General features: G+C 46.6%; 1 protein-coding gene across 2 annotated transcripts; it reads left to right on the forward strand.

Moving 5' to 3' along the window:
* Positions 1-189: 189 nt before the first annotated feature.
* prrc2a (proline-rich coiled-coil 2A) lies at positions 190-24,000 on the forward strand. 2 transcript variants are annotated; one of them, XM_083646436.1, is made up of 16 exons: positions 190-276; positions 2,852-3,003; positions 4,228-4,405; positions 5,054-5,150; positions 5,269-5,350; positions 8,352-8,495; positions 9,258-9,508; positions 10,064-10,152; positions 10,490-10,644; positions 11,558-11,660; positions 12,040-12,229; positions 13,216-13,780; positions 14,720-15,006; positions 15,809-16,124; positions 16,528-16,756; positions 17,092-24,000. In XM_083646436.1, exons 2-16 carry the CDS (start codon positions 2,889-2,891, stop codon positions 20,234-20,236), a joined length of 5,946 nt encoding a protein of 1,981 aa, XP_083502562.1. In that variant the 5' UTR covers positions 190-276; positions 2,852-2,888; the 3' UTR covers positions 20,237-24,000. The 2 variants fall into 2 exon arrangements, with proteins under 2 accessions (XP_083502562.1, XP_083502563.1); XM_083646437.1 differs by having other exon boundaries at positions 213-518.
* The last annotated feature ends 200 nt before the right edge of the window (positions 24,001-24,200 follow it).

Here is a 24,200-nt window from a genome sequence, read left to right on the forward strand (position 1 = left end):
TCAACTGTGGTGCAATGACTACAGTTCTGGTATATCAATTTCCATAATATTAATATATTTCCATTAACGTATGAAATAGACATTAATAAGTCTAAAACTCAAAGCCTTTGACACCCCCCCCCCCCCCCTCACCCCCCTCCTGAGGTCCCAAACGGCTCCCATCTCTCGGAATCACCCAGTAGCCGTTGACGGCTCTTTTGGTGACGGATCGAGCCCACTGTAACATTTTTCTTTTTCCTTTTTCATTTGTTTTGTGGAAAAAGAAAAGGAGTACAAGTAAGCCGCTTTATACAATTGTTTTTCAATACCCCGTATTCGGCTTTATAGTATTAATCCGATCTAGTTCGGGCTCCTGCAAAGCCAAAGAACTAGCAGATCTTCGAGGTCGGGGTAGCTAACGACGTTAACGTTGTTGCTAGCTGGGTCACTTGATAGAAAGCTACGCGATATAGCATAGTAGCTAACCTAACCTCATTATTCTGCGATACAACCTCGAGACAAGTCGGGACAAGACCCAGGTCAGTGGCTGGCAAATTGTGCATGTTTTATGCAAACACATAGTCGGTTAGGTTGTGTTGAGTGACAATGATTACCGTTAGCTATAACGTAATATGAATTTAGCCTGGAAAATGTTTGCGGGGGTCCAGTCTATCTGTTGGAAATGAACCGTTCCTTGGTTGTTGTTAGCTAGCGTTAGCTAGATTGTTAGTTAGCCTAGCCAGGCTAACTGGTTGGGTAACGCAACGCAACGTTATTGTTGTTAGTCTAGCCAAAATATGAAATTCGCGTGTTTCGTAAGTTATTCTTCTGTGAATAATGTAGTGTTTTCTGGTCACACGAGTAAATAGTTGGCAACCTTGACATATAACGTAGCTAGCAAATTAAGCTAATAAGTTAGCGGATAGCAGGTTGCTTGCCTGAAAAGATCCAATGTAACATCTCAGCTGGCCAATGCCAATTGGTTTCCATATAGTAACATTAATAGCTAATTTATCAGATGGGCATTCCTAGCATATGTGTATGCCCTGTGTGATAAATTGGCAAGTTATTTAACAGTGTATGTATGTTGGTGAGTTGGCTTAACGTTACAGCTAGCTAACTTTATCCAGTCGGCCTATGCATTGGGCCTATCTTCACCGCCATTTTGTTTTGTTCTCCTAAAAAATATATATATTTCTATGTTGTATTGTGCTTCTGATGGGCGGTGTGTAATCAGTAACGTTATTGTCACATAAAGGTCCGATTGCGATGTCAATATGACACAAAAAAGCAGCCGCTCGTTGAGTTGAAGAGCTACGTTATGAGCTAACGTTACCGCAAGGGATTGAAAATGCATTATGAAACATCGCAGTCCCCCTCCCAACGTGAATATCGAGGCCCTGTATTAGCAAGCTAGTTAGCACAGCAGGAAAGCTAGCTAATGTGTTGGCAACAGTTTTATGTTTATGTTAGCAACGTCCTCATTGAACTTATTGTACGATATTCCTCAGTTTCTAGCAAGTGTTTTCGTGGGTAACGTTATGTTTCCCGAGCCAAGGACTGCCGTCGGTGTCCACTGCGCATCGTTAGCCATATCTTGACAGGGCCCCTTTGTGGTGTATTGCAGTCACGGCTTGCTAACGTAGCTGCCCCTCTTAATCCCCATACAACATGTAGTTGGCCAGCCATCCCACGACCTAATTTCCTAATCTCATCGGGCTATTGAGGCTCGGTAGTTATTGTGCAGGGCAGGCTAAAACTATGTGTTGCCTGGTACTACAATATTTCGGTGACCGTCTGATATGTGATGTGTGTGTTGCAAACATAACATTGTGCAGTTACAAGGCTTGTGCGCAATAGTAGATTTTACGCTTTACATTGGGTTTTCCATGTTTTTTGTGTGGCCATGATTTCAGATCCGTCTGACAGTTAGTTTGAATCAGTTGGATAATATATACAGTCAAATGTGCTTAGATATGAATATGCCAGTGTTGTTGATCTCGTTCCTGCAGGTGTAAGCCTTGTTGCACCTATCTTTTCAGTAGACATGATGCTCAGGTCAGGTGTGTCGAAGATTGAGAAAGCAATGTGATACCATCAATTGTTTACCCAATAATTGAAATTTTTAAATTTTCATTGGGACAGACTACTGTGGTGCAGAACAAGGTGACACAATAATGAGTGCAGTTACTTGAATGCCTATTTATAGCTCCAATGTTATTATTTTGGTCATGAATAATTTGGAGTGGTTTACATCAATATCACAACTTCAAAATGCCAGTGAATGAAATGTCTAATGCTTTGTAATTCGTAGCATCAGATGGCTAAGAGATGATTATGTTTTAATTAATCATGCTTAATTGGAGTGGGTGGGGTTGGGGGGGGGGGTTTAACCTACTGGATATAGCCAAATCATTCTGAATTGGACAGATGTCAGCCCAGTGTTTTATTGATGTGCAGTAAAATGAGTTCAAGCAAAAGGCCTGGCAGTTGCCATGGATGCAACACTTTCTCAAGGCGAGGCATAGAAGAATATAATTTCTAATGTGTCACCATGGCAACCATGGTTCAGCTTTTTCTTCTTTATTTGGTACAGTGTTTCCTGTGAAGAGGTGTTCAGTCATCTACTATTCCAAGTCTGCTCCTCTTAAGTGCTAAATCATATTGCAAACACCCAGGGGGGTCATCATTTGGGCCACACCCCCTGGGGGGCCACAGCAGAAACATTTGGGATATTTCAGTTTTGCATGATATTCATAGAGTTTTTCTGTTCGTGCTGGAGATTGAGAATCTGTGGTTGTCAACTCAGCACATTTACTCTCACTTTCCATGTATACCTGGTGTCCGATGTCTCTCTCTCTCTCTCTCCCAGTCTCAGGGCTCACCATACTCAATGAGCGGACAGCGCAATGTCAGAGCGCTCTGGGCAAACTGCAAAGGGCAAAGGGGATGGCAAAAAGTATGCGTCTCTCAACCTGTTTGATACATACAAAGGAAAGAGCCTTGAAGCACAAAAGCCTGTTGGTGAGTATCTTGATTTTCTCATATTCACGAGTTCACTACATGTCATGATGTACATTCTATGGGATTTGCTTTGCTGTCTGCAGTCCAGTAAATCAGGGAATTCGTTTTCAAAATTGGACGCCTTGCTGGTTTTTGCATTTTTGCCAGCTTTTGTTTTCCCGCTGACTGTAACAATGTAAGACTAGTGTTAATTTATTAGATGTAGCATCAAGAAACACATCAGCGTTGGTCACAGTTCGATTGACCTGTTGGCCTTTTGATTTAAAGTGGCTGGCTGTGCTCTGCGTTGTCTCCTGCCACCGAGTGCTCCAAGTTTGATGTATTAGCGGACTGTCTCCCTCTGGCTCTAGTGCTGATTTCCAATGCAGGAAGTGGGCGATATGCTACTTTTCTCTGCTGCCTTGACAACCTGGTCAAGGCATCAACCTGCTGATGCTCTTGTTATTATCATTCAGAGATCATGGATGTTTACCACCCTTGTTGATAGGCCTTTACAGCTGGCTGGCAGAGGAAGCAAATAAACATTGTCATCTAGAATTGCCACACTGCTATAGCCATATAGGTGGGTATAGTGAAAGTGTACATGGCCTGGAGGGTGAATGACTCCTGTCAACTGGCTGCCATGTCAACTGAGCCATTGAGTCTGACCTGAGACAGAGACTCACTTGTGGATGCATTTTGACTTCAGTGCCGAGTCCCCAGTCTATGTTTTATTCAGGAGCTCCCCACCAGATCTAAGCAGCTGTCCCCGTTTCCAAAAGACAGACTTCCCCCACCTACATATAGTGAGGCCATGTACAGAGCTGTGGTTTCTCTCAGCTTCCACAAACAAATGACGGACGGATATTCAGCACAGATTCACTTTTCAGAAAGGTTATAGCCCTGCAATCAGAGAAGGCTTTTTCCATGCTTCTCTGAGCATTAATACTCTTCTAAATGAGATTGCTGAAGTGTTTTTTTTTTATCATGACTTTGCTGGTAACTCTTCATAATCCATATTCATAAGAAATCATCTGAGTGAAACTGCCTGCCTCGCCCCAGGCTCTGTTGGATTGGTCAGCATTTCAATTGTATATCTAGCAAAGGAATAAGGGACCACCACACCATTTCTGTCCTCAGGCCCCTCCTCTCTCCCAGTGTGGTTTTCATTGGTGTCAAGTTTCAGTGGTCTCTGCGCTAATGACGTCTTTTCTCAATTACCTCCCTTTCTTTTGCCCATATCAGTTCCCCCCCGCCATGGCCTACAGTCTCTTGGTAAAGTTGCCCCCTCGCGGCGTATGCCACCCCCTGCCAACCTGCCCAGTCTGAAGGCGGAGAACAAAGGCAACGATCCCAACGTCTCGCTCGTTCCCAAAGACGGCACAGGATGGGCAAGCAAGCAGGAACCAGCAGACCCAAAGAGGTGAGTTAAAACTCAAGAATATGGTCTGGATTATAGATTGGCTATATCCGATACCGATAATAGCCGATAAAGATACATTTCCCATCATCGGCCGATAATTTATCGGTTCGATATATATCGGGCATCCTACATGTAATATTCCATAGCTCTGACCTAACCAAATATAACTCATCAGAATTCATCACTATTGTTAGCACAAAATAAAGAACACTTCTGAGTTCTGACTCAAATGTTATAATTTTTTCTAGTAAAGTCTGTACACTTGATACAAAAAATGACCAAAGGCTTTTATACAAGCGAAAGCCTATGGCTGCTGACTACAGATAATCGTGGGTGGCAGAGCTCCGTCTACAGAGTGATTTCAGTCAAAAGTTAATTATCTGTTCCATTTTCTGTCCACCCCCATTATCTAAAATGTTAATAACGCGATTTTGGTGCGGAAAGAAAAAGGTGGAACTCAGGTGCAAGTTTAAGGAAGAGAATTCCCCATTCATTTTCTCCATAGACATTTTGAAAAATAAATCCTTATTATAATTCTCAGAATAGGACAAAATACTGGAAAACACTGTGCTCCTTCTCAGTGACTGAGTAAGTAAAAAGTCCCTTCTCCTTTGTCTCCTCAATTTCTCGCCTTCCTTCTTCTCTCAGTACCGATGTATTGTCAGCACCGCAGCCGGAATCGCAGCAGCCTGTGGTTTCACAGATTCCTGTACCGACCCGCCCGAGAACCCCGCCAGCTCCAGAGGTACCGACAGTCACAACAACAAACATGAATGCCCAATTACACTGCAAGTTAAAGACACATTTGGAGGTTTCTAAAAGCTGACATATGTGGTGTTTGTCTCTTTGCGTTTCCCTCTCAGGCTCTGGCCCCGGCTTCAGCCCAGGCCGCAGGGGCAAGGTCCTGGGCACAGGCCAGTGTTACACATGGAGGACAAGGGGATGGTGGGTCTTTCCTGGTGTTTTTCATTCATTTCTTTGGAATTACCTTCTAGTTCAGGGTTGTCAATTTTACATTGCATGCATGCACACACACACACACAGTTCAAATATTATGTTTTTTCCATCTTTGTGGGTAGCCTATAGCCTGGTAAACCAGCCCGTCACGTGAACTCACATTTCATTTGGTTCTCCGTGACGGTCTGGCCCCGGTGCCATGGGGAGGGTTTAGCAGAAGCTGCAGAGCGGAAGAGCCAACCAGCGACCCCGCTGTGATTGACAGCACAAGTTGGCCAATCAGGAACGCCACTAGCACTGCACTAACAAAACAGTAATGGCCGCCTCCTTGCCTGATCGTCTCGAGGAGTCATGTCAGCGTTTGTCTACCGTAAATTCCGCACTATATGCCGCACCGGAGTATAAGCCGCAGCAGCAAAATTGCCTGTTTGTTACATATATAAGCCGCACCGGACTATAAGCCGCAGGTGTTTTAATGTTTTTTTTTTTGTTGTTTTTTTTTATTGTGTTTTAATGTTTAGTAAGGGTTCATGCACAGAGGGGATTGTCGGGAAAGAGATGGCTGTTTGAGGAAGCTCCCATTTATTAACATTTCAACAAAACAACATAACACAACACCACCTGTGTTTTTTTTTACAGTGCACACAGTGTCCGCGGTGTGGTGAAAAGAGGGCAAGAGAGGAAATTAAAACAGAAGTGGATATATAGTTAGAAAGAGTGCTAAAAAAGAGAGATTTTTTTTTTTTTTTTTTGGAAAAAATCCATAGATAAGCCGCACCGTTATATAAGCCGCAGGGCCAAAAAACGGGGAAAAAGCCGCGGCTTATAGTCCGAAATTTACGGTAGTTTAAACAGCCATAAAGTGCAATAATTGCAGAAATAGACTCAATAACAACAATTAAACAAGTACAGGGGTATCGCCGCAACCGCAGAGTTTCTCGGCGGAAAATATGTTTTTGCCATTCTCCCGAGTGGATTTGGGTTTGATTGGATCCTACGCTGATTGGCTGAAGGAGTTGTCTGTCCAGGTAACTACGCCCGCTCCCGCCCCTGCTAAACCCCCCCCATGGCGCCGGGGCCAGACCGTCACGGAGAACCAAATGAAATGTGAGTTCACGTGACGGGCTGGTTTACCAGGCTAGGTAGCCTAATTAATACCAACAAAACTGATTAATAAAGCAAAATAGTATCAAGTTCTGAACAATAGTTTTTGGGTCACAGTTTCGGTATGTGTTTTGTGCATGAGGGGGGAAAATGCTACTATTAAAATAATCATTCTTTATTTTGCTTATTAGCAAATAATATATAATTAAATTCCATTCAAACACATTCCAGTAAAGCCGTTTTCCCACATGCGCTTTGTACCGCTAAATGACCGGAACGTGGTCTAATGCCTGCATGTGTGAAAGTTGTTGTCCCGGTATAAGCGCGACCCCGTCATCGCGGACATTTCACCAGTTTCGAGCCAGTCAGAAGAGCGGTATGCGCGATAACGGGCGCAAGTGTAGAACGGGTCCAGTCATTTGCCGGCATGGGCGAGGTGTACACACGTTGCTTAATGTTCCAGCGGGCATAATCTAATCATTCGCGCACATTAAAGCAAACTGGCGAAATGATCTTGTGATAATAAGCGCGGTATGTCAGCTTCATGTGTGGGCGTGCTGATTTTCTCCTCTCTGCTGCCTGCTCGCTCTCTGGCCACAGTCCTCCTCCTCCTTCAGTCACAGCCCGACAGGGACACAGACGAAGCAAATGCACGAAGCGAAATGTGGAAGTATTTTGCTTACGTTGCCGACAGCGAAGGCAAGCCCGGACACATCAAACGAAGCCAGTCTGTAAAAAGTGCTTCAACGCGACGCAGGTGAACGGATAAACAAGCAAACTTATTTCACCATCAAGAGTTTTGCCGACACGTCACTCCCCACCCGCTCTGCAGTGCCGCCCCGCCCCCCAACATACAGGCAATTTCGCTGCTAGATTCCCACATGCGAGAGCCGAAGTGTGAAGGGAAATGTCCGATATTGACTTAAAGGTAATTTTCCGGTACGCATGTCGGAAAACGGCTTAGGTGACTGGTGTCTTGTGTACTAAAACACACTTTTAATGTAAAAGTGCCTATAGAGCTCAACAGTCAGGTGACTTTTTCGTGACCTCATTGCCCCGGAAGTAACTTCCCCATTAATTTTCTCCATAGACATTTACAAAAATGCTTATATAACGAGTTTTAAGGCTGGAACCAAGCCAAGCCATGACCTACTGAATCGTGAGTGACCATAAAACATTTCAGTTGGAGCAAAAACTAAAAATAATGGGGGAAATTAGATTTTTTTTCCCAGAGTTATTTTTTGTTTTTGCTCTAATGATTTTCCTAAATGTCTATGGAGAAAATGAATGGGGAAGTTACTTCTGCCACATGAATGCTGAGCTCCATTAGCCTTGTGTGGATGCAAGGAAGAAGAAAAAAGAACCAAAAACAACTTGAAAAGTAAGAGTGCACTTTAACCTTGATAGCTCACAGCTGTCAGACCTGCTGAAAAATGTGTGAGAGGGCACATAGTGTGCGGATTGAGCGTTTTCGTTAGGAGACCAAAACCCAAGTTAAGTACCCAAAAGGGCTCCAAATCTTGACTTTTGCAATGAACGTCCCCACTGCATTGGTTATTTTTAGTGTTTTCCTGAACGGGTAGGATCGGTTTGCTAGAAAGCATCAGCTTAGTCAGCTGTTTTACCTACTCGACTGCACTGCTGTTTTCTCCTGCAAGGCTTGATACACAACCGAGAGCAGAGCGAGAGAGAGAGATGGGTCACCGACATAAAGTAGGCAGGGGCACATTCATTTTATTGTCAGAATTTATTGGTGAGCCTGATTAAAACTCGTGGAGGGCCGTGTGTGTGTGGCCCGCATGCCTTGAAGATATTGACCCATGTGTTGTAGTTACACATGTTCCCCACTATGAACAACATCCTCTTCTACTCTTCCTGTTTGCAGGTGGAAAGGGATCAAACCAACCGTCGCCATTCTCTCGCGAGGAATTTCCCACCCTGCAGGCGGCTGGCGACCAGGACAGAGCTGGCAGAGAACAGGCCACTGCAGATCAGTGGTATGGGCCCGGACCAAGCCTCCGCCCCCAGAGTGAGTCACGCCTACTTCATTCTACTTCACACACTAGATGATTTTTTAACACCGATTCTTAACCGATGGGTTTGTTCTGTCGCCTAGCATGAGCAGCCTCCTGACCAGACTGCAGGCATTTAGTCTGAACTGTCCCCAGTTGAAAGCCTTGTAGTCTGACCTAGGTTTTAGTCTCCAAGAATCTATCAATCTGTCCAGTTAATTGAGTCAGCCACAATGAGACCACTCACTCCTCTATACTGTACACTATCAAAGTTCATCACTGTGTACAGAACATGATTTTCTATAAATCATACCATTTTATTTAGCTGTATCTGCTGTGGCACAATATTTTTATGATTGTAAAACATCATGTACTCTAGCATTTTAGAATAAAGCACACTGTTGTGTAAGTAGTGCTTTTTATGCATACTGTAATATGTAACAAGCTATGGTCAATGACTCATTTGATAATGTCATCTAGCAAGTCACATAGCAAAATCTACTGTGTTCTCTGTAGAAGAGAACAGGGCAGGTGATCAACTAGCGAGTCAGAGATGTGTACTTGACAATGCAAGAAGAGAGAAAAAAAACATGACGTTGTAGACTGAAGTTTCCTGATAAACATCCACCCAGAAGATGAGTATTGTAGAGGTTGCTCTTACATTAAGTGGATGTGTTGTGTTTCTAAAGTAACAGGTTTCATCTCTGAACTCACTCCATGAAAGCCCATAAACCCAAATTAACCTCAGCGTCCTTCCTTTGCTTCCCCTCTGTCCTCAGACGTTACAAGTTGGCGGGACGGTGGGGGCCGAGCCCTGGCGCCCACCATGTCTGGGGAGGGCGTGGCGGAGGGTGGAGGTGGCGGGGCTCTGCTGATGGACGGGGCGGCCGGTGGAGGCCAGGTCCACCCACAGAACCCCCAGTCCCAAGGACTACCTAGGAACCCCCCAGCAGGCAGCCCTGCCCTGCCTCTGCCGCAGCCCCCCGTCGGGCCTGGGTTCCCCGCGTACCGAGGGATCATACCTCCCTTCGTAAGTTTGCCTTTTTCTGTCTCGTTATCTTCAATGTGCCTTTCCTTCTCCTAGAACTGTGCTGCCAACAAAAACATGTTTTATTTGCCTTCACCTATATGAACATAATCTTTCTCCATAGCTGTAGGACTTAATGCTATGCAACGCATCTGCAGAACTCATTTCAATACTTGGTGCACAGATGGAGTGCAGAATTTGCCTGCGCGGCACTCTCTGATTCTAACGATTGTTACCTAGTTTTAATGAGCCCTTCCTCTTTTAATGAATGTACGACTCAGCAGAGGATTTGGTTAACAAGCTATGGCATCACGGTCCCTCAGCTTGGTGCCAGACTGACAAGTGTTTTGTGTTCTCACTACAGATAGGCCTGTCGTTTTCTTTCCACTGCGATAGCTGTCAGTCAGCTGTCCATGAAAACAAGTTACCACCACTATTAACACAACTCTGTCTCTCTTTATACTGTTACAGAGTGAGAGGGTCGTCACAATACACACTTGGTGCATGAAGAATTGGTATCTGAACCTGCTCTGTTTCTCTTCTCTTGCTCTCTCCTAGATGTATCCTCCCTATCTGCCCTTCCCGCCCCCCTATGGTCCTCAGGGGCCCTACAGGTACCCGCCACCTGGGGAGGGGCCTGCCCCCAGGTAAATCTTTTTGTATTTCTCGCTAATGAAACAATTTTGTGAAGCTAATGATCAAGCTGATTTGATGATTTATCATCTATTTTGATGCAGTACAACACTGTAGTGTAACAGTATTGCGCTGCCCACCTTTCCAGCAGAATAAAACTAGCTTTGAATGCAATTGAATTTATAGGGATGTGATGTATCAGACTTCTTTTACGGCTCACAACTTCCATTCATTTCTAATTGAATCCTGGTTTTCCATGCCTTCTTTCACTGTGACCTTTGTTTCCACATCCCCCACCCCTCCCCTGTATCTTCATCATGTTCCTGACAAAAACAAATCTTCTCCCTCCAGGTTTTCTCGTGGGCAGGGCGGTCCTGACGGGAGGCCTCAGGGCGGTCCACGTGGTGCAGGCGGAGAGGTGGTGAAGCGCCCCTCCATCCTGAAGCAGGACGACCTGAAGGAGCTGGACGAGCTGGACCACGATGTTGGAGACGAGGGTTGGGCAGGTCAGAAGATGTCCATTCATGGATATACAGCTCATTTTTACACTCGGTTTGAGTGTAGTTCTGAATTATGGTATTGAGCATGAAAGATCTGGCAAAGCTAATAGTTTTGCCAGCTAATAGTAATGTTCTAGTTTTTTTTAAATATGTAACCCCAAAAGACACAAGCATAAAGTAGCATTCAGGTCATGAACTTATTGATTAACTCTTAACTAATAAAAAATCTGATCGAATCTTATAATTCCAAACTCACAAATTATCAAATGACAAGAAAAATAGGCCCATTAGACATGTCTAATGCTCTGTTATATGTGTCCAAGAAATGTTTTAGTAAGTGTGTTGCAATAAAGTGAAAGTAACAAAATATCGGATATCTTATTGAGCAGGATGTGTCTTTTTCCACATACAGTATATTGGTTGTGTCTTTGTGTACATGACATTTATATGGAACAGAAAGAAAAAAAACGTTATGCTTACAATTACTGCATAATGTTGACTATAGCTGTACTGATCTAGCACTTAAAAGGTATTTCTTTGTACAAGGCAATGTCAGAAACCAGTGCGCTGTTAATTTTTCATGATGGAGAAGTTCACTAACATGCCTTTTCATATCTAAGTGCAGTGCATGATGATTTAGTGCTTATGCTGCTAAATGATTTAGAAGGTGATGATTTAGCGGTAGTGAGTGAGATTGATGCTGCCTCGAGCCTAACACATTCTGATGTATTCTGCATAACATGTTTCCTGCTGAGCCAAGCTAAGGGGTCCTGGCCATTGCATAGGTCTACTGAGGGGGGTGTCAGCTTGATCAAAATGGGTTTATTAATTGTTTTTTGTTTGTTTGTTATACAAAGATGGCAATGGTTCAAATCCATTCCTTATGTCTGTTTTTCTTTTTTTTTCTTCTTTTCAACAGGGGCACATGAGGAGATTGATTACTCCGCCAAGTTAAAGTTCAGCGATGATGAAGGCGAAGAAGAGGGGGATGAGGAGAGAACTGAGAGCAAAAATGGCTCACGGTATGTGGTTGATTCAAATGATTGTCATCTGTCAATGATCAGTTCATTATGATTGAGTGAGATGATAAAGATAATTGTTTTTTACAACTTAAAAGTCAAATGTAATCTGAATACTGACTGACCTTATAGTATACTAGAAATCTCATTCCTAGGCTTGCACGCTGTGGGGGCTCGCTAGCTCGGCCACTGCACAGTGACATCACTAATGATGTCATAGATATTGTGACCTCGTCAGTGACATCACAATTACAGTGACATCACTGATGATGTCATAGACATTGTGCCATCATCAGTGGGGCAAAAATTTAAACAAACAGCCCACTTACTCCCTTTTTATATAATGATGATTTAAACAAATATCTTTGTCTCTCTTTGTTAGGGAGCAGCAGAGGTCCCAGGATGGCCCCCCCGTGACCTCTCGCTCTCGAGCCTCGGACAGCAGCGGGGACACCCGTCGCACCCCTCCCTCCAACGCTGACGACGGTCCCCCACCCCCCTCCAGCAAGCCAGGATGGGCCGAGGAGGGAGGTAGTGGCTGGGGGGGCCAGGGAGCACCACCTAACTACCAGGTAGCATGCTGAACAGCAACCATGTGTTGCCCAGAGATAGTCTCGCTGGCCAGCCTCCTCTCCCTTCCGTCCGAGGAGTCTGGCGCCGCAGGTCTCCATAGTGGGATTGCGAAGGGCGGTGCTTCCAAGTGCCCTTGGAAAATAGTTTTAAACAATCCAACTTGCCGTTTTCAGCGTGTAGCAACGAGCTAGCGTGTAGGTTTCTGCAGTTAGCTTGCTAGCTAGTTAGCGTTGTTGTTTTCACTGCGGCGGCAGGGCACTATTTACAGCGACACACGGGGAGGAGGGAGTGGAAGCCGCTCTGATTGACATGGTCGGACCCAATGACAGAGCTTGTAATAAGCCGGGAGCGGGCATCCGGCTGCCACCGAAACAGTCGCTCCAATGGCAGAGCAGAGTAGAGCAGAGGAGGGTTTATCCCAGTTATGGAGACCTGCGGCGCCAGACTCCTCGGACGGAAGGTAGAGGAGGCTGGCCAGCGAGACTACCCAGAGAGGATGTTCGATTCCAAAAATGGAAATGCCAAATGTGACGACAGACAACAGTTTGTGCAAACTGTAAAGCAAAGGCTTCTTTGAGGGCAGAGAGATGTGTCAGTGTGTGCTTTGGCCAGTGTAGTTCATTGTGGTGGAGCCTGGCTAACTGTGTCTACCTGTATATAGGGGCGCAGGCCTGGACTGGGTGGGCCTCGGGAGCAGCCCTCCCCCCCACCAGGGCCGCTCCTTGGACAAGGGCCCTACTCCTATTATCGTCAGGTAGATATCTGCATAGGGCCTCATAGATAAGCCATTGCTGTCATTCACTCATCCACCGCCTTTAGAGTTTTATATATAGTTCATCTTTAGAAAAACAAACATTTACGCTTTTTCCAAGCGATTATTAAAATGATTGTAATCACTGGTAGAACAACAATGACATCATTATCAAGAGGGTTGGTTTGCTCATAATGGAGGTGTGATGTTTTTTTTGTGATGCGCTCTCCTCAGGACCGGCCCCATAATCAGAGTGCCCCTCCAGGCCCTGTGAAACCTGCCCCCTCCCAGCATCAACCCGCAGCGGGAGGCCCCACCCCTCCCCCCCAGGCCAGCCTGCTGGCCCCGGGGCCACAGGGAGCACCAGGGCCTCAGGGGGAGGATGAAGATGAAACTTGGCGTCAGCGCAGGAAGCAGTCTTCCTCTGAGATATCTGCAGCTGTGGAGCGAGCCCGTCGACGCCGTGAGGAGGAGGAGCGTCGGATGGAGGAGGAGAGACGCGCCGCCTGCGCTGAGAAGCTCAAAAGGCTGGATGAGAAGCAGCAACAGCAGCAGGGCAGCAGTGTGGGCGGGGGCAGCAGTAAACCACCAAGCCTTGACGGGAACTCAACAGCTGCCCCGGCGGTCAGCCCCAGTCCATCTCAGTCGGCCTCGGCCTCCTCCCCCAACATCAGCCAGCCCCCGTCCCCCTGTGTGGACCCTGAGGAGCCCCCCTTGCTCACCGTCCAGCCGGCTCTAGGTCCTGGAGGCAGTGAGAGGCAGCGGGCAAGCAGCAACAGCAGCTATGACTCCACCCCAGGTGAGTTACTGGTGTGAATAATGGTGGCTGATGTGAATCGTTTTGAACATTGATACTAGGGGTGGGGGAAAAAATCGATTCACCTAAGTATCGCGATTTTTAATGTCACGATTTTTTGGATCGATCTTTTATTCCAGAATCGATAATGGCAAATTAAATTTTTTTTTTTTTTTTTTTTTTTTTTGGGTGCTTGCAGTCAGGCCACTCACTGAACAGCAGGCCAGGCGCCGCCTACTGGTTTACTAGTGGTTTTATTACTTTATTAGTTAGTCTGAAGTAATAATTACACTTCAGGGTTAAAGTGGGTGCATCTCATTGTAAAATTGGACTTCAAACGGCCCAAATCTGGCTTCAAACGGCCCAAATTTCACGCGCGTTGGCCCATATCGGCCTGGCCTGCTTGGTATCTAATGCCCGGCCTGAATTATGATCCCAGTCCGCCCCTGTTTTTAACTATATCGCCCAGCCCTACTCATGATATATAATATACAGTCTCTAGTGTATGATTCAACTTTTCCCATGTTCTAATCTAGTGTAAAAAAGCAAACAAACTGAAAAAAGAAAAGAAAAAAATAAACAAAAATCGCAATAAATCGTAATATCGAATCGCAAACATCGTAGAATCGCAATACTTAAGAATCGCAATATAAATCGAATCGGCACCCAAGAATCGTGATAGTATCGAATCGGGAGATAAGTGAATCACCACAGCCCTAATTGATACCTTACTTCAGCTTCCTCAAAATTTGTTGTGCTAAACATTACAGTCCAAATAAAGCTTCCACATATTGATTAAAGCCACTGATTCAAGCTCGTTATGATTGAAACATCACGATTAAACAATTAATGGGTTAATTCATGGTTTAGCTTAATGGAGCGCTTACACCTACCTTCACAAACACGGTCTGAAATATCTGTACACTTTCTTTCCTGGTTTAGATACCCAGGGCCAGCAGTCTCCCCAGCCTCCTGTGCCCCAGGCACAGCAGCTCCCTCTGGATGCACCTTTGCCAGGAGAGAGTCAGGAAGAGACCATGGGCAACACTCACCTCCGTACTGGTGGAGGTGGTGGTGGTGGAGGAGGAGGAGGAGGAGGAGGAGGAGTGGACCCAGTGAAGATTGATAACATTGGAGGGGGAGCAGGTCGTCAAGCCACTGGTCCCCCTGGTCCGGGATATTCAAAGTACCAGAAGTCTCTTCCACCACGTTTTCAAAGGCAGCAACAGGTTAGTATTTGTGTTTCTTTATTGTTGAAGACTTATGTCTAAATTGCGCTTGTGTAGTCCATGCTACTGGCTACTGGCTTGTGTAGGCCATGCTACTGGCTACTGGCTTGTGCAGGCCATGCTACTGGCTACTGGCTTGTGTAGGCCATGCTACTGGCTTGTGTAGACTAGGGCTGTCACTTTTCATTCGAAATTCGAATGCAACTTTGAATGTGGGGGAGGGGTTCGTGTTCGATATGTAAATTGACTGTTCGTTTTTTTTTTTTTTTTTTTTTTATGAACCAAAATTAACCAACTGCTGCTTGCTGGTAATGTTAATCCCATGTCAGAAAAAGTCTCCAGATTTGTCGCGTTAGTCTCTTCTGAGAAAGATTGTCTCCAGGGTCTGAAAAGTTGTCTCGAGTTGGATGCAGCCAAGTTTGTGAGGCAGTGTTGTGACTGTGAGCGTCCAAGCTAACACGTCGGGATGGTGCCCGGTGGCCTGGACTGAATTCTTTTTTTTTTTTTTTTTTTTTTTTTTTAATAACCAAAAAACTTCGAATATATTCGAACGAATTTCGGGCAATTAAAGTTCGTTCAAACTTTATTTTGGGAAAAAGTGACAGCCCTAGTGTAGACCATGCTACTGGCTACTGGCTTGTGTAGGCCTGGCTACTGGCTTGTGTAGGCCATGCTACTGGCTACTGGCTTGTGTAGACCATGCTACTTGGCTATCATATCAGCATTGGCATACCTTTATTGATAACTGTACATTTTCTTGATCATTCTGTTCTCTTGTCCCGTTTATATTTTTTGTTTTCAGGAGCAGCTCCTGAAGCAGCAGCAGCAGTGGCAGCATCAACAGCAGCAGCAGCAGCAGCAGCACAGCCAAGCATCCCAAAACCAGCTGCCCCCCCAGGCCCAGGCTCCACAGGGTCCCTCCCCAGGTTCTACACCACAGCCTGGACCCGGACCCAAGCAGGGCGGACCCCTGTATCAGCCCAGCAATATGGGTCGACCCCCGCCCCTGCCAATGAACTTTGACCCTCGCTGGATGATGATGCCCTACATGGATCCTCGCATGATGCAGGGCCGCCCCCCGCCCATGGACTACTACTCTGCTGGCATGCACCCGTCTGGTAAGTGGACATGACGTTATCTGCGATAGCCTCTGGTAACTGGACATGACGTTATCTGCAATAGCCTCTGGTAACTGGACATGACGTTATCTGCAATAGCTGATTGATTGCTTTGAAGAGAGATCATGCCAAATCTCTATGCCCAGGTAATAATGGCAGAATACAATAGTGGCATCTCAGGCAGAATGGATAACATTTAGTGTGGTGGGCCAATGTTGTTGCTAGCGGGCTTAGGCACATACCGTGTTGAATCTGGTCCATGAATTGTCACACTCTTTTTCACGCTATACTGTGCAACTGATCAGAAATGCAATAAAATATTTTAAATTACTTCATACAATTCCCATCAAACAGTGTTGTTGTTGTTGTTGTTTGTATATCTTTAAAAAAAACTGTGTTACAGGACTCATGGGGCGTGAGCGGTCTGATTCAGGAGGTTCGGGTTCAGACCCTTTTGACAGGCAGCAGCAGCAGCAGCATCCGGGCCACCCACATCGTGGGACCCCCCCTATGGATCCAAAGCTGGCCTGGGGGCCGGAGGTTTTCCCTGGGGGAGGAGAGGGTCGAGGGCTGACCTCCCCCCTGAGGCAGAAGCAGGTGTTGGAGGAGGACGATGTGGCCAAGAGGCCGAGGTATGGATACAGGAGTCGGGTGCAGAGGGAGATTTAACTTGCAGATATCCCAGGTCAAAAGATCTGTCTGTATTTTGGGATGCATCACTCCCTCCTATTGATTGCTAATTGAAATTTTGAGTTCTCCTTCCTGCTGTTATTTCCTTCCTTTCCTACTTGATCACATCCGTTATATGTATTGTTTTGAGAACCACATTTGGAACTTCGGTACAGCCATATATAAGGTTGTAATAAAATCTTGAGAATGATAATTTATCCATATAATATATACCTATGCTCTAATATTGAATTGCTATTGTAACTTCTGTATGTTCTTTCCATTTTCCTTCTCATAGGAGTGACACCCCTCCACACCGCATGCGAGAAGGAGGACTGGGCCCCATCCAGCAGCCAAGCTCCAACTCTGGGTCCAACCAGACCCCACCTCCAGTGGGCACCCAGGGGGGCGGCCAGGCAGGCACCCACCACCCCCATCACTATATGGGTGGGCGGGGCAACTACAGCAACTTCCCTGATCAGGGTGCCAGGATGCCCCCCCACCAACAGCAGCAACCGCAGCAGCAGCAGCAGCAGCAGAGGGGGGGTGAGAGGGGAAGCCAACAGCACAGCTTCACCCACCAGGATGAAGGGCCTCCCCGGGGGCCCCAGCAGGGCCAGATTTGGGGCGGCCCGCACCCCCACTATGATCGCAACGGCCGAGCAGACCTCTCCCCCATAGAGAGCAACTCTCACCTTCACCACCATCACGGCCATCACCCCCACCAGCCACACTTCCCTCTCCACCCCCACAAGTCTGAGAATGGCCGTGAGAGGGGTGGTGAGGCCCCCGCCAAGAAGGGCGATCCCTCTCCCCCACTCCACCAGCCCTCTCTCTCATCCTCATGCTCTTCCTCCTCCTCCTCTTCCTCTGCCAGGGAAGATGGAAGTGGCAAAGTTGCCCTGCATCACCACCCATCCCAGCGGGAGACGGAAGCTGTTAATGAAAGAGGCAGTGCTGGTAGTTCTGGCAGTAGCAGCCATGTGAAACAGGAGAAAACGGGCCCAGCATACGCTCCCCATTCCTCCGTGACCTCTGGCCCACCTCTTCCTCAACATGGCAGCCATGCTCAGCCTCATCAGCAGCAGCAGCAGCAGCATCCCCATCCCAAATCGAACCAAAGAGGGGGACGGGAACACAAGACAGAAACCCAGTGGGGCCCGCGGCCCGGCAGCAGCAATACAGGGGCTGCCTCTTCACATGGCAGGAGGGCCAACAACACAGGAGCAGGTGGGAACAACTCCCGTGGAGGAGAGGACTCCTCCAACACTCCGTCAGACCACAAACCCTCCGGCCAGACGGGAGGCAGCAATGCTAACAAGAGGGCTGGCCCCATCAAGAAGCCAGTGCTGAAGGAGTTGAAGAGGGAGGGAGGGGATGTTGAGGGAGGAGAGAAAACAAGCGTAGGTTCTGGGAAAGATAAAGAGCAAGATGGCAGCCAGGCCACCTCCACAAAGCAGGAAGCCTCCTCCGTTTCCCAGAACACATCGGCTCCATCTGGTAAAGACGAGCCTAGCCAGCCAGCCAAGGCCAGGAATGGAGGAGGGAAAGAGCGGTCCGGAGGAGGAGGTGGGGGAGGATCAGGTAGAGGGCCTAAAGATGCCGACACCACTTCTTCAGGGTTTTCAGGGTCTTCCTCCAGGAGGGAGAGGGACCGCTCCTTTGAGAGAGGAGGCGGCGCCTCCTATCACCATGGAGCCCCCGCCAGAGGGAGCAGAGCCAGCCGCGGACGAGGGGGAGAGTTCTATGGGCGTGGACGTGGTTACCGGGGCACCTACACGGCCACCGCTGGGCCCAGTAGTAGCAGTCGAGGCAGAGTGGGTGGCAGGAGTGGCAGAGACTACCGCTCGTCTGCTGCTAGTGGCTACCATCAGGAGTTCAAGGGCGAGGGGGCTGGTGGCAGGCACGGTCAGGACCGGTCCCAGCACAACCCAGCCCGTGCCAGGAACAGGAGCGAGACCCGTAGCGAGGGCTCAGAGTATGAGGAGATCCCCAAGAGGAGGCGGCAGAGAGGCTCAGAGACCGGCAGTGAGAGCGGAGCCAGTGACATTGGACACTCGGACAAGGAAGACACCCGGAAACCCAATGCCAAGAATGCCTCTGATAATGCCGGCGCTTCCTCTGCTCCGCCCAGGGGTTCCCAGGCCCGTGTCTTCACCCCTAGGGGCGTGCCCTCCAGGAGGGGCAGGGGTGGAGGCAGTGGAGGGGGAAACATCTACAGGAGCAGTGGCAGTGCAGGAGGAACGGCTGGAGGACACCGGGTTGGAGCCAGTTCAGCTTCTCACGGCTGGTCTTCCAAGCCTTCGGCCTCATCCCGAAAGCAGCAGGCCCCGCCTCAGTCCTCTGGACCCAAAGACACGGGCCGCGGAGGAAACGGAGGGGAGAAGAAGGACAAGGCAGCTGATGGAAGCCAAGCCCAGAGCCAGGGGGCCAACCCCCCTCAGTCGTCTTTACCTGCTGCCGCTCCTGCCACCCAAGGCTCCACTGAGAATGGAGGGGTTGTGACTCCACTGTCTTCAGCCAACTCCACGGCGAACTCCGGAGCAACCAATGCACTCCCTCTGCCTGGCGGCCGTGGCTTCCCTCCCGGCGGGTTTGAGCGGCCTCCTAGACGTCGCCGCCATGGGCGTTCCCAGCATCAGCAGGACAAGCCGCCCCGCTTCCGGAGGCTGAAGGAGCGAGAGAATGCCGCACGCATCAATGGAGTAGGGGTCATCGGGGGAGGAAGACCCTCCTCTCCCTCCCTGAATTCAGTTCAGGACAATGACGGAGCCCCCGTCTCTGCTCCCATCACAGGCAATGCCCCGAATGCTAACCACAACGCCACACTAACAGCCAACAGCAACAACAACAGCAGCGGCGGCGGCGGTGGGCACCTCGGCAATTCAAACAGCCACCACCATCACCACTACAACCAGGGCAACGGTGGGCAGACCCACTCCCAGCACCACCACAACCACGGAGCCAAGTCCCCCGACTTCTCCAACCAGAACTCAGACCAGGCCAACGAGGAGTGGGAGACGGCCTCCGAGAGCAGTGACTTCACAGAGTTCAGAGAGAGGGAGGGGGGAGGGGGAGGAGGAGGAGGCGGGGGCGGGGGCGGGGGGAAGTCATATTCTTCTCACCATCATCACCACATGGGGAGGGGAGGCGGGGGTAGCGGAGGAGGAGGAGGAGGAGGAGGAGGGGTGGAGCGAGAGATGACGGGAAAAGAGTCTTCCGCAAACAAAAGAAGCTTCTCCAGCCAGCGGCCAGGCATGGAGCGACAGAACCGCAGGGTCAGCGCTGGAGGAGGAGGAGGAGGGGGAGGAGGAGGGGGAGGGGGTGGGAGAGGTCCGCGAGGCCCACCAGGTGGGGGTGGTGGTGGAGGAGGAGGCGGGAACGGAGGGGGCAACCGTGGAGAGAGGCGCGGCAACTGGCCCTCGCCCAAAAATAGGAAGTGATGGAAGATTTCAGAACATTTCAGATGAACCCCGCCCCCCCCCCCCCCCCCCCCATTTAAACACACCTTGCATCTTTATCCCTCTTGACCATGTTGTCATCTCTTATCTGTTCTCATCCCTTAACATATTAGCACATTGTACAGTATATGGAGACGGTGTTCATGTTCACTTTAGCTGTCCCGCCACCGCCTCTTGTCCCTCTTCATCGATCTGCTATCTACCGTCCGTTATTGTAAATTCTCCCCCTGTCTTGCTCCCCTTTTCAGGTGTGCCCCCCCCCCCCCCTCTCCTTCCCTCCACACTCTCACCCCAGTTGGATTCACACGTTTTGACTGAAGACATTCACGCAAAAGAAATCCACACACACACTTGCATTATACAAGCACAATATGACATCGTAAACACATGGAACACAGACGCAGTCATGTGGATGGAGTGCAACATGAAAATGTGGTATTGAATTGGCAAAATATTGGATTGGGCTAATTTTTATATTTATGTACCTGTGTATATTTCTACCACACTTTGGGCTTGGGTGGTATTCAGTAGTGCAGTTCTGCATCACCTTCCCTCGCCAAGGGAGGAGAGTGCAGTTTCTTTTAATGAGAACAATTGTACCATAAGATATTTTGTTTTTCTTTGTGTTGGTTTTTTTTGCCTCATTTGTCAGTTCAGTTTCAGCCTCTCTCCCTGATGAAAAAAAAAGTTAGTGTGTATTTTTCCTCTGCAAAGCAAATCATTAAAATACCTTTTTATTGAACCCCCCAATCCCTCCTCCCTCAAAGTCCTCCCCTCTCTCCTGTGATAACAGACCCATTGAAGTACTACTGCTCACCCATACTTGCGTTGATTTGTCTCTAATATCAATGTTTCTGCTGCTTGTTCAGATAGACGGTGTGAATCTTCTCCCAATTGTTGACCTGCTACGTGACTTCTCATTGCTCTTGGTTGGTCCTTTTAGGAAATGAAGGCTTTTTCAGCCTTGTGGTAGCATCTTTACCTGCAGAAGTTGTGCACCCTGAAAAAATTGAAGTTTCCCATAAGGACGTTGATCTCCCCCTCACTCTTCTTCTTTTACCAAGTTTCGTTTACCCTATGAAGACTGAATTGATAGCTTGATGGCTTTATTTTATCAAACATTATTTCCTAAATGACTTGTATTTTTTTGTATTGAAACATTTTTTTCTTCAAACATACTTTTCAGCTAAAATATCTATTTGGGAGAAAAATGAGTTCTAATGAAAAAAAATGGTCATGATAGAATAAAGAAAAATGTTTGAATATTTAATTTCAGAAAATGGTTTCTGCTTCAATAGATAATTGAAATACATTCTAATAAGCACTCCTTGTAGTATAACAACATCCATGGTTGGTGTTTTTACTTTACTTTTTTCTTTGTGTTATCTTATTGAGCAAAGTTACATGTGATGCAACAGGACTGGTACTCTGTCTGGGCCCAGAGTACTGAGATGGGCTGTCTTGAGTATTGTACTATTACACCCACCCTGCTGTCCTGTCTGCAGGGGTGCACTCTGTGCTCTTTTGGAGACTCATTTGACTAAGGAGGACTGGCGAGAGCTCCTTGTCTGAGGAAGTGTTTTCAAAGTGTAAGTTTTCAAGGTGGCCGTTTCAGTCCATGTGGGCAGCCCAAGCAAATTGAATTCAGGACTACGCTGAAACGGTGGCAAGTGTTCCACGTCACCTACTACTGTTCATCACACGGTTTCCGAATGTTCATTTGCAAACACATAATGCTGACCTCGAGTGTTACAGGAAATCTCATTGGATTGATGTGGGCGTTACACTTGTAAACGCACAAAATGGCACACCGCTTGAAAATGACGAGGGACAACATCCGAGATTAACTAAAATGTAATCTTAATCTCCCCTGCATCAATTCTGTCACTGCTGTAAGTTGGGGTTTGTTTGTTTACTGACAACAGTTTGAAGATGGGCTCTGGGATGTGAGTAGGGCATTTGATTATGTGTGTATGTGTGTGCGTGTGCATTTTCTGGCGTCTGTAATAACTTGGGAAGGGGACAGGAGGGTAACATGAATGGCAAGCACTTTCTGCCTTGTTTGCCCACTCTTGGATTTTAACCAATATTAGGACGATTCTACAGTGTCACTTAAATACATCCACGTATATATACATTCAACTGTGTGTATATGTTCAACCCAATGACGAACATGCAGTCGAAAACCGTTAACCAGTTTCTTTGTCTAAATTTAAACGTACACCCTTACACAGGCAAGTGAAGTTGGATATATTTTTATTTTTCACTATGACTTCTTCGCATGAACACATCCATGGGTGCAGCTTGCCTTGCCTGTTACTGGTTATAAATTATATTGGTAGCCATACACTTAACACTGGCTCAAAGAGTCCTCCATCCCTTCTTAACTCCTAATGTTGATGTGCGCATATTATTGTATGTACCCATGTTAAAAGAAAAAAAAAGTAGTGTATTCCAGAAATTTAATCAAAGATTGTACTATATTTCCAGCATTACCAAGGTACCTGGAGTGGTTCAAGCTGTTATAGCATTTATGGTTTATTAATGGAACCGTAATATACACACATGTATGTATATTGGTATGTATCTAAGTTTTGTCTACCCCAACTTACATTCCCACAAACAAATGTTGCCATTTTTTAAGTTCAAGGGAGCAATGTACAAGCAGAGAAGTGTCTTATTATAATAAAATTATACAGAGAAAAAAAGTTAAATAAACTTCTTTTGTTTTAATGGAAAATCTTGTTGCATGTTTGGTTCTTGTCGAGTAGATGAAGTGGAATATTCTGGCAAAGTTTAGATGAGATTACTGGAATTTCTTCCAACGTGTATTTTACCTGAGGACACAGACCTGTACACACATTTCGTTAGAGTTGGGGTGCAGGCTTCCCAGAGCTGTGCAGTACTTTTCCACCTGTGCACAGACATAAGCAATGTCTGTCTTTAAACCACAAGTATTATCAGAGTATGTTACAATCTGTACTTTTACTAATCGATACATTGAAAAATATATTTTCTTATAAAGGCTAATATATTGACATTAGGTTGTATATGGCCAAATATATTAACCCAAGATAATCTTATTCACACATTACTATCACCATTGGATACAGGGTTCAGTGCCAGGAAGATGAATTAATTAATTGATGAACAGACAATGGTCAGCAAGTAAAGCACTTTTGTCAAATGTGTGCATGGGATTGACACTGCAGTCTTTATTGATAATCTTATTGTGAATATGATTAACATTGAGAGAATAAATCTGGATAGAGAGAGGGAGATGTTCAAAAGCTCAGGGTTATTCAAAGCATGCTTATGTTTTTAATGTGATTTACATCAATGATCCAAGTTGGTGGCCTCAGAATAATTCTACATCATAAAAAAAAAAACTTTGACTGCTTTATAATAATGAAGATGTGGACAACACAATAACACTAACCCATGCAGAAAAGCCATAAAAAAGTGGAAGATACATTTTTTTCTGTGGAAATGATAGGCTATAAGAGATTATGTGTGATGAACTGTGTGAAATGTCTTTATGGGGAGAGCCTGAAATATCAATCAGAATCTGCTTTATTGGCTAAGTACAGTATGTAAGGAACTGCATTACTCTCGATGTCCTCACAAAAAATAAGGTATGTACAAGCTAAAAGTGTAAAGTGTCTATTTTAATGTATATGAAAAAAATGTATAAAGAGAGAACAAGACTGTTTCTTGAATTGTCGGATTTGGGTATAATGTTCTTTTATGATTAAAAATGTAAACAGTACTTATTTTTTATTCTCTAGTCCAGTCTAAGCCAAAGTGCCCACCTGTGAGGGTCTGGAATGGAATAAGAATAATGAGTACAGCTAGAGCACGCCCATGGGTGAATCCCTCTATCCAAAGAGCACCTCAAACAAACAACAGTCCAAAGTGCTCCTTCCCAAACAAGAAAATGTTACAT

Source organism: Poromitra crassiceps (assembly GCF_964638095.1).
Source record: "Poromitra crassiceps genome assembly, chromosome: 11".
Classification (NCBI taxonomy): Eukaryota; Metazoa; Chordata; class Actinopteri; order Beryciformes; family Melamphaidae; genus Poromitra; species Poromitra crassiceps.

What these genes read in the sequence shown, in the direction of transcription:
- prrc2a (XM_083646436.1), top strand. Translation starts at nt 2,889, where the DNA reads ATGTCAGAGCGCTCTGGGCAAACTGCAAAGGGCAAAGGGGATGGCAAA. An exon ending in TGAAGCACAAAAGCCTGTTG is followed by an intron (nt 3,004 to 4,227) that starts GTGAGTATCTTG and finishes TGCCCATATCAG; the next exon opens with TTCCCCCCCGCCATGGCCTA. An exon ending in GGGGAGGGGCCTGCCCCCAG is followed by an intron (nt 10,153 to 10,489) that starts GTAAATCTTTTT and finishes TTCTCCCTCCAG; the next exon opens with GTTTTCTCGTGGGCAGGGCG.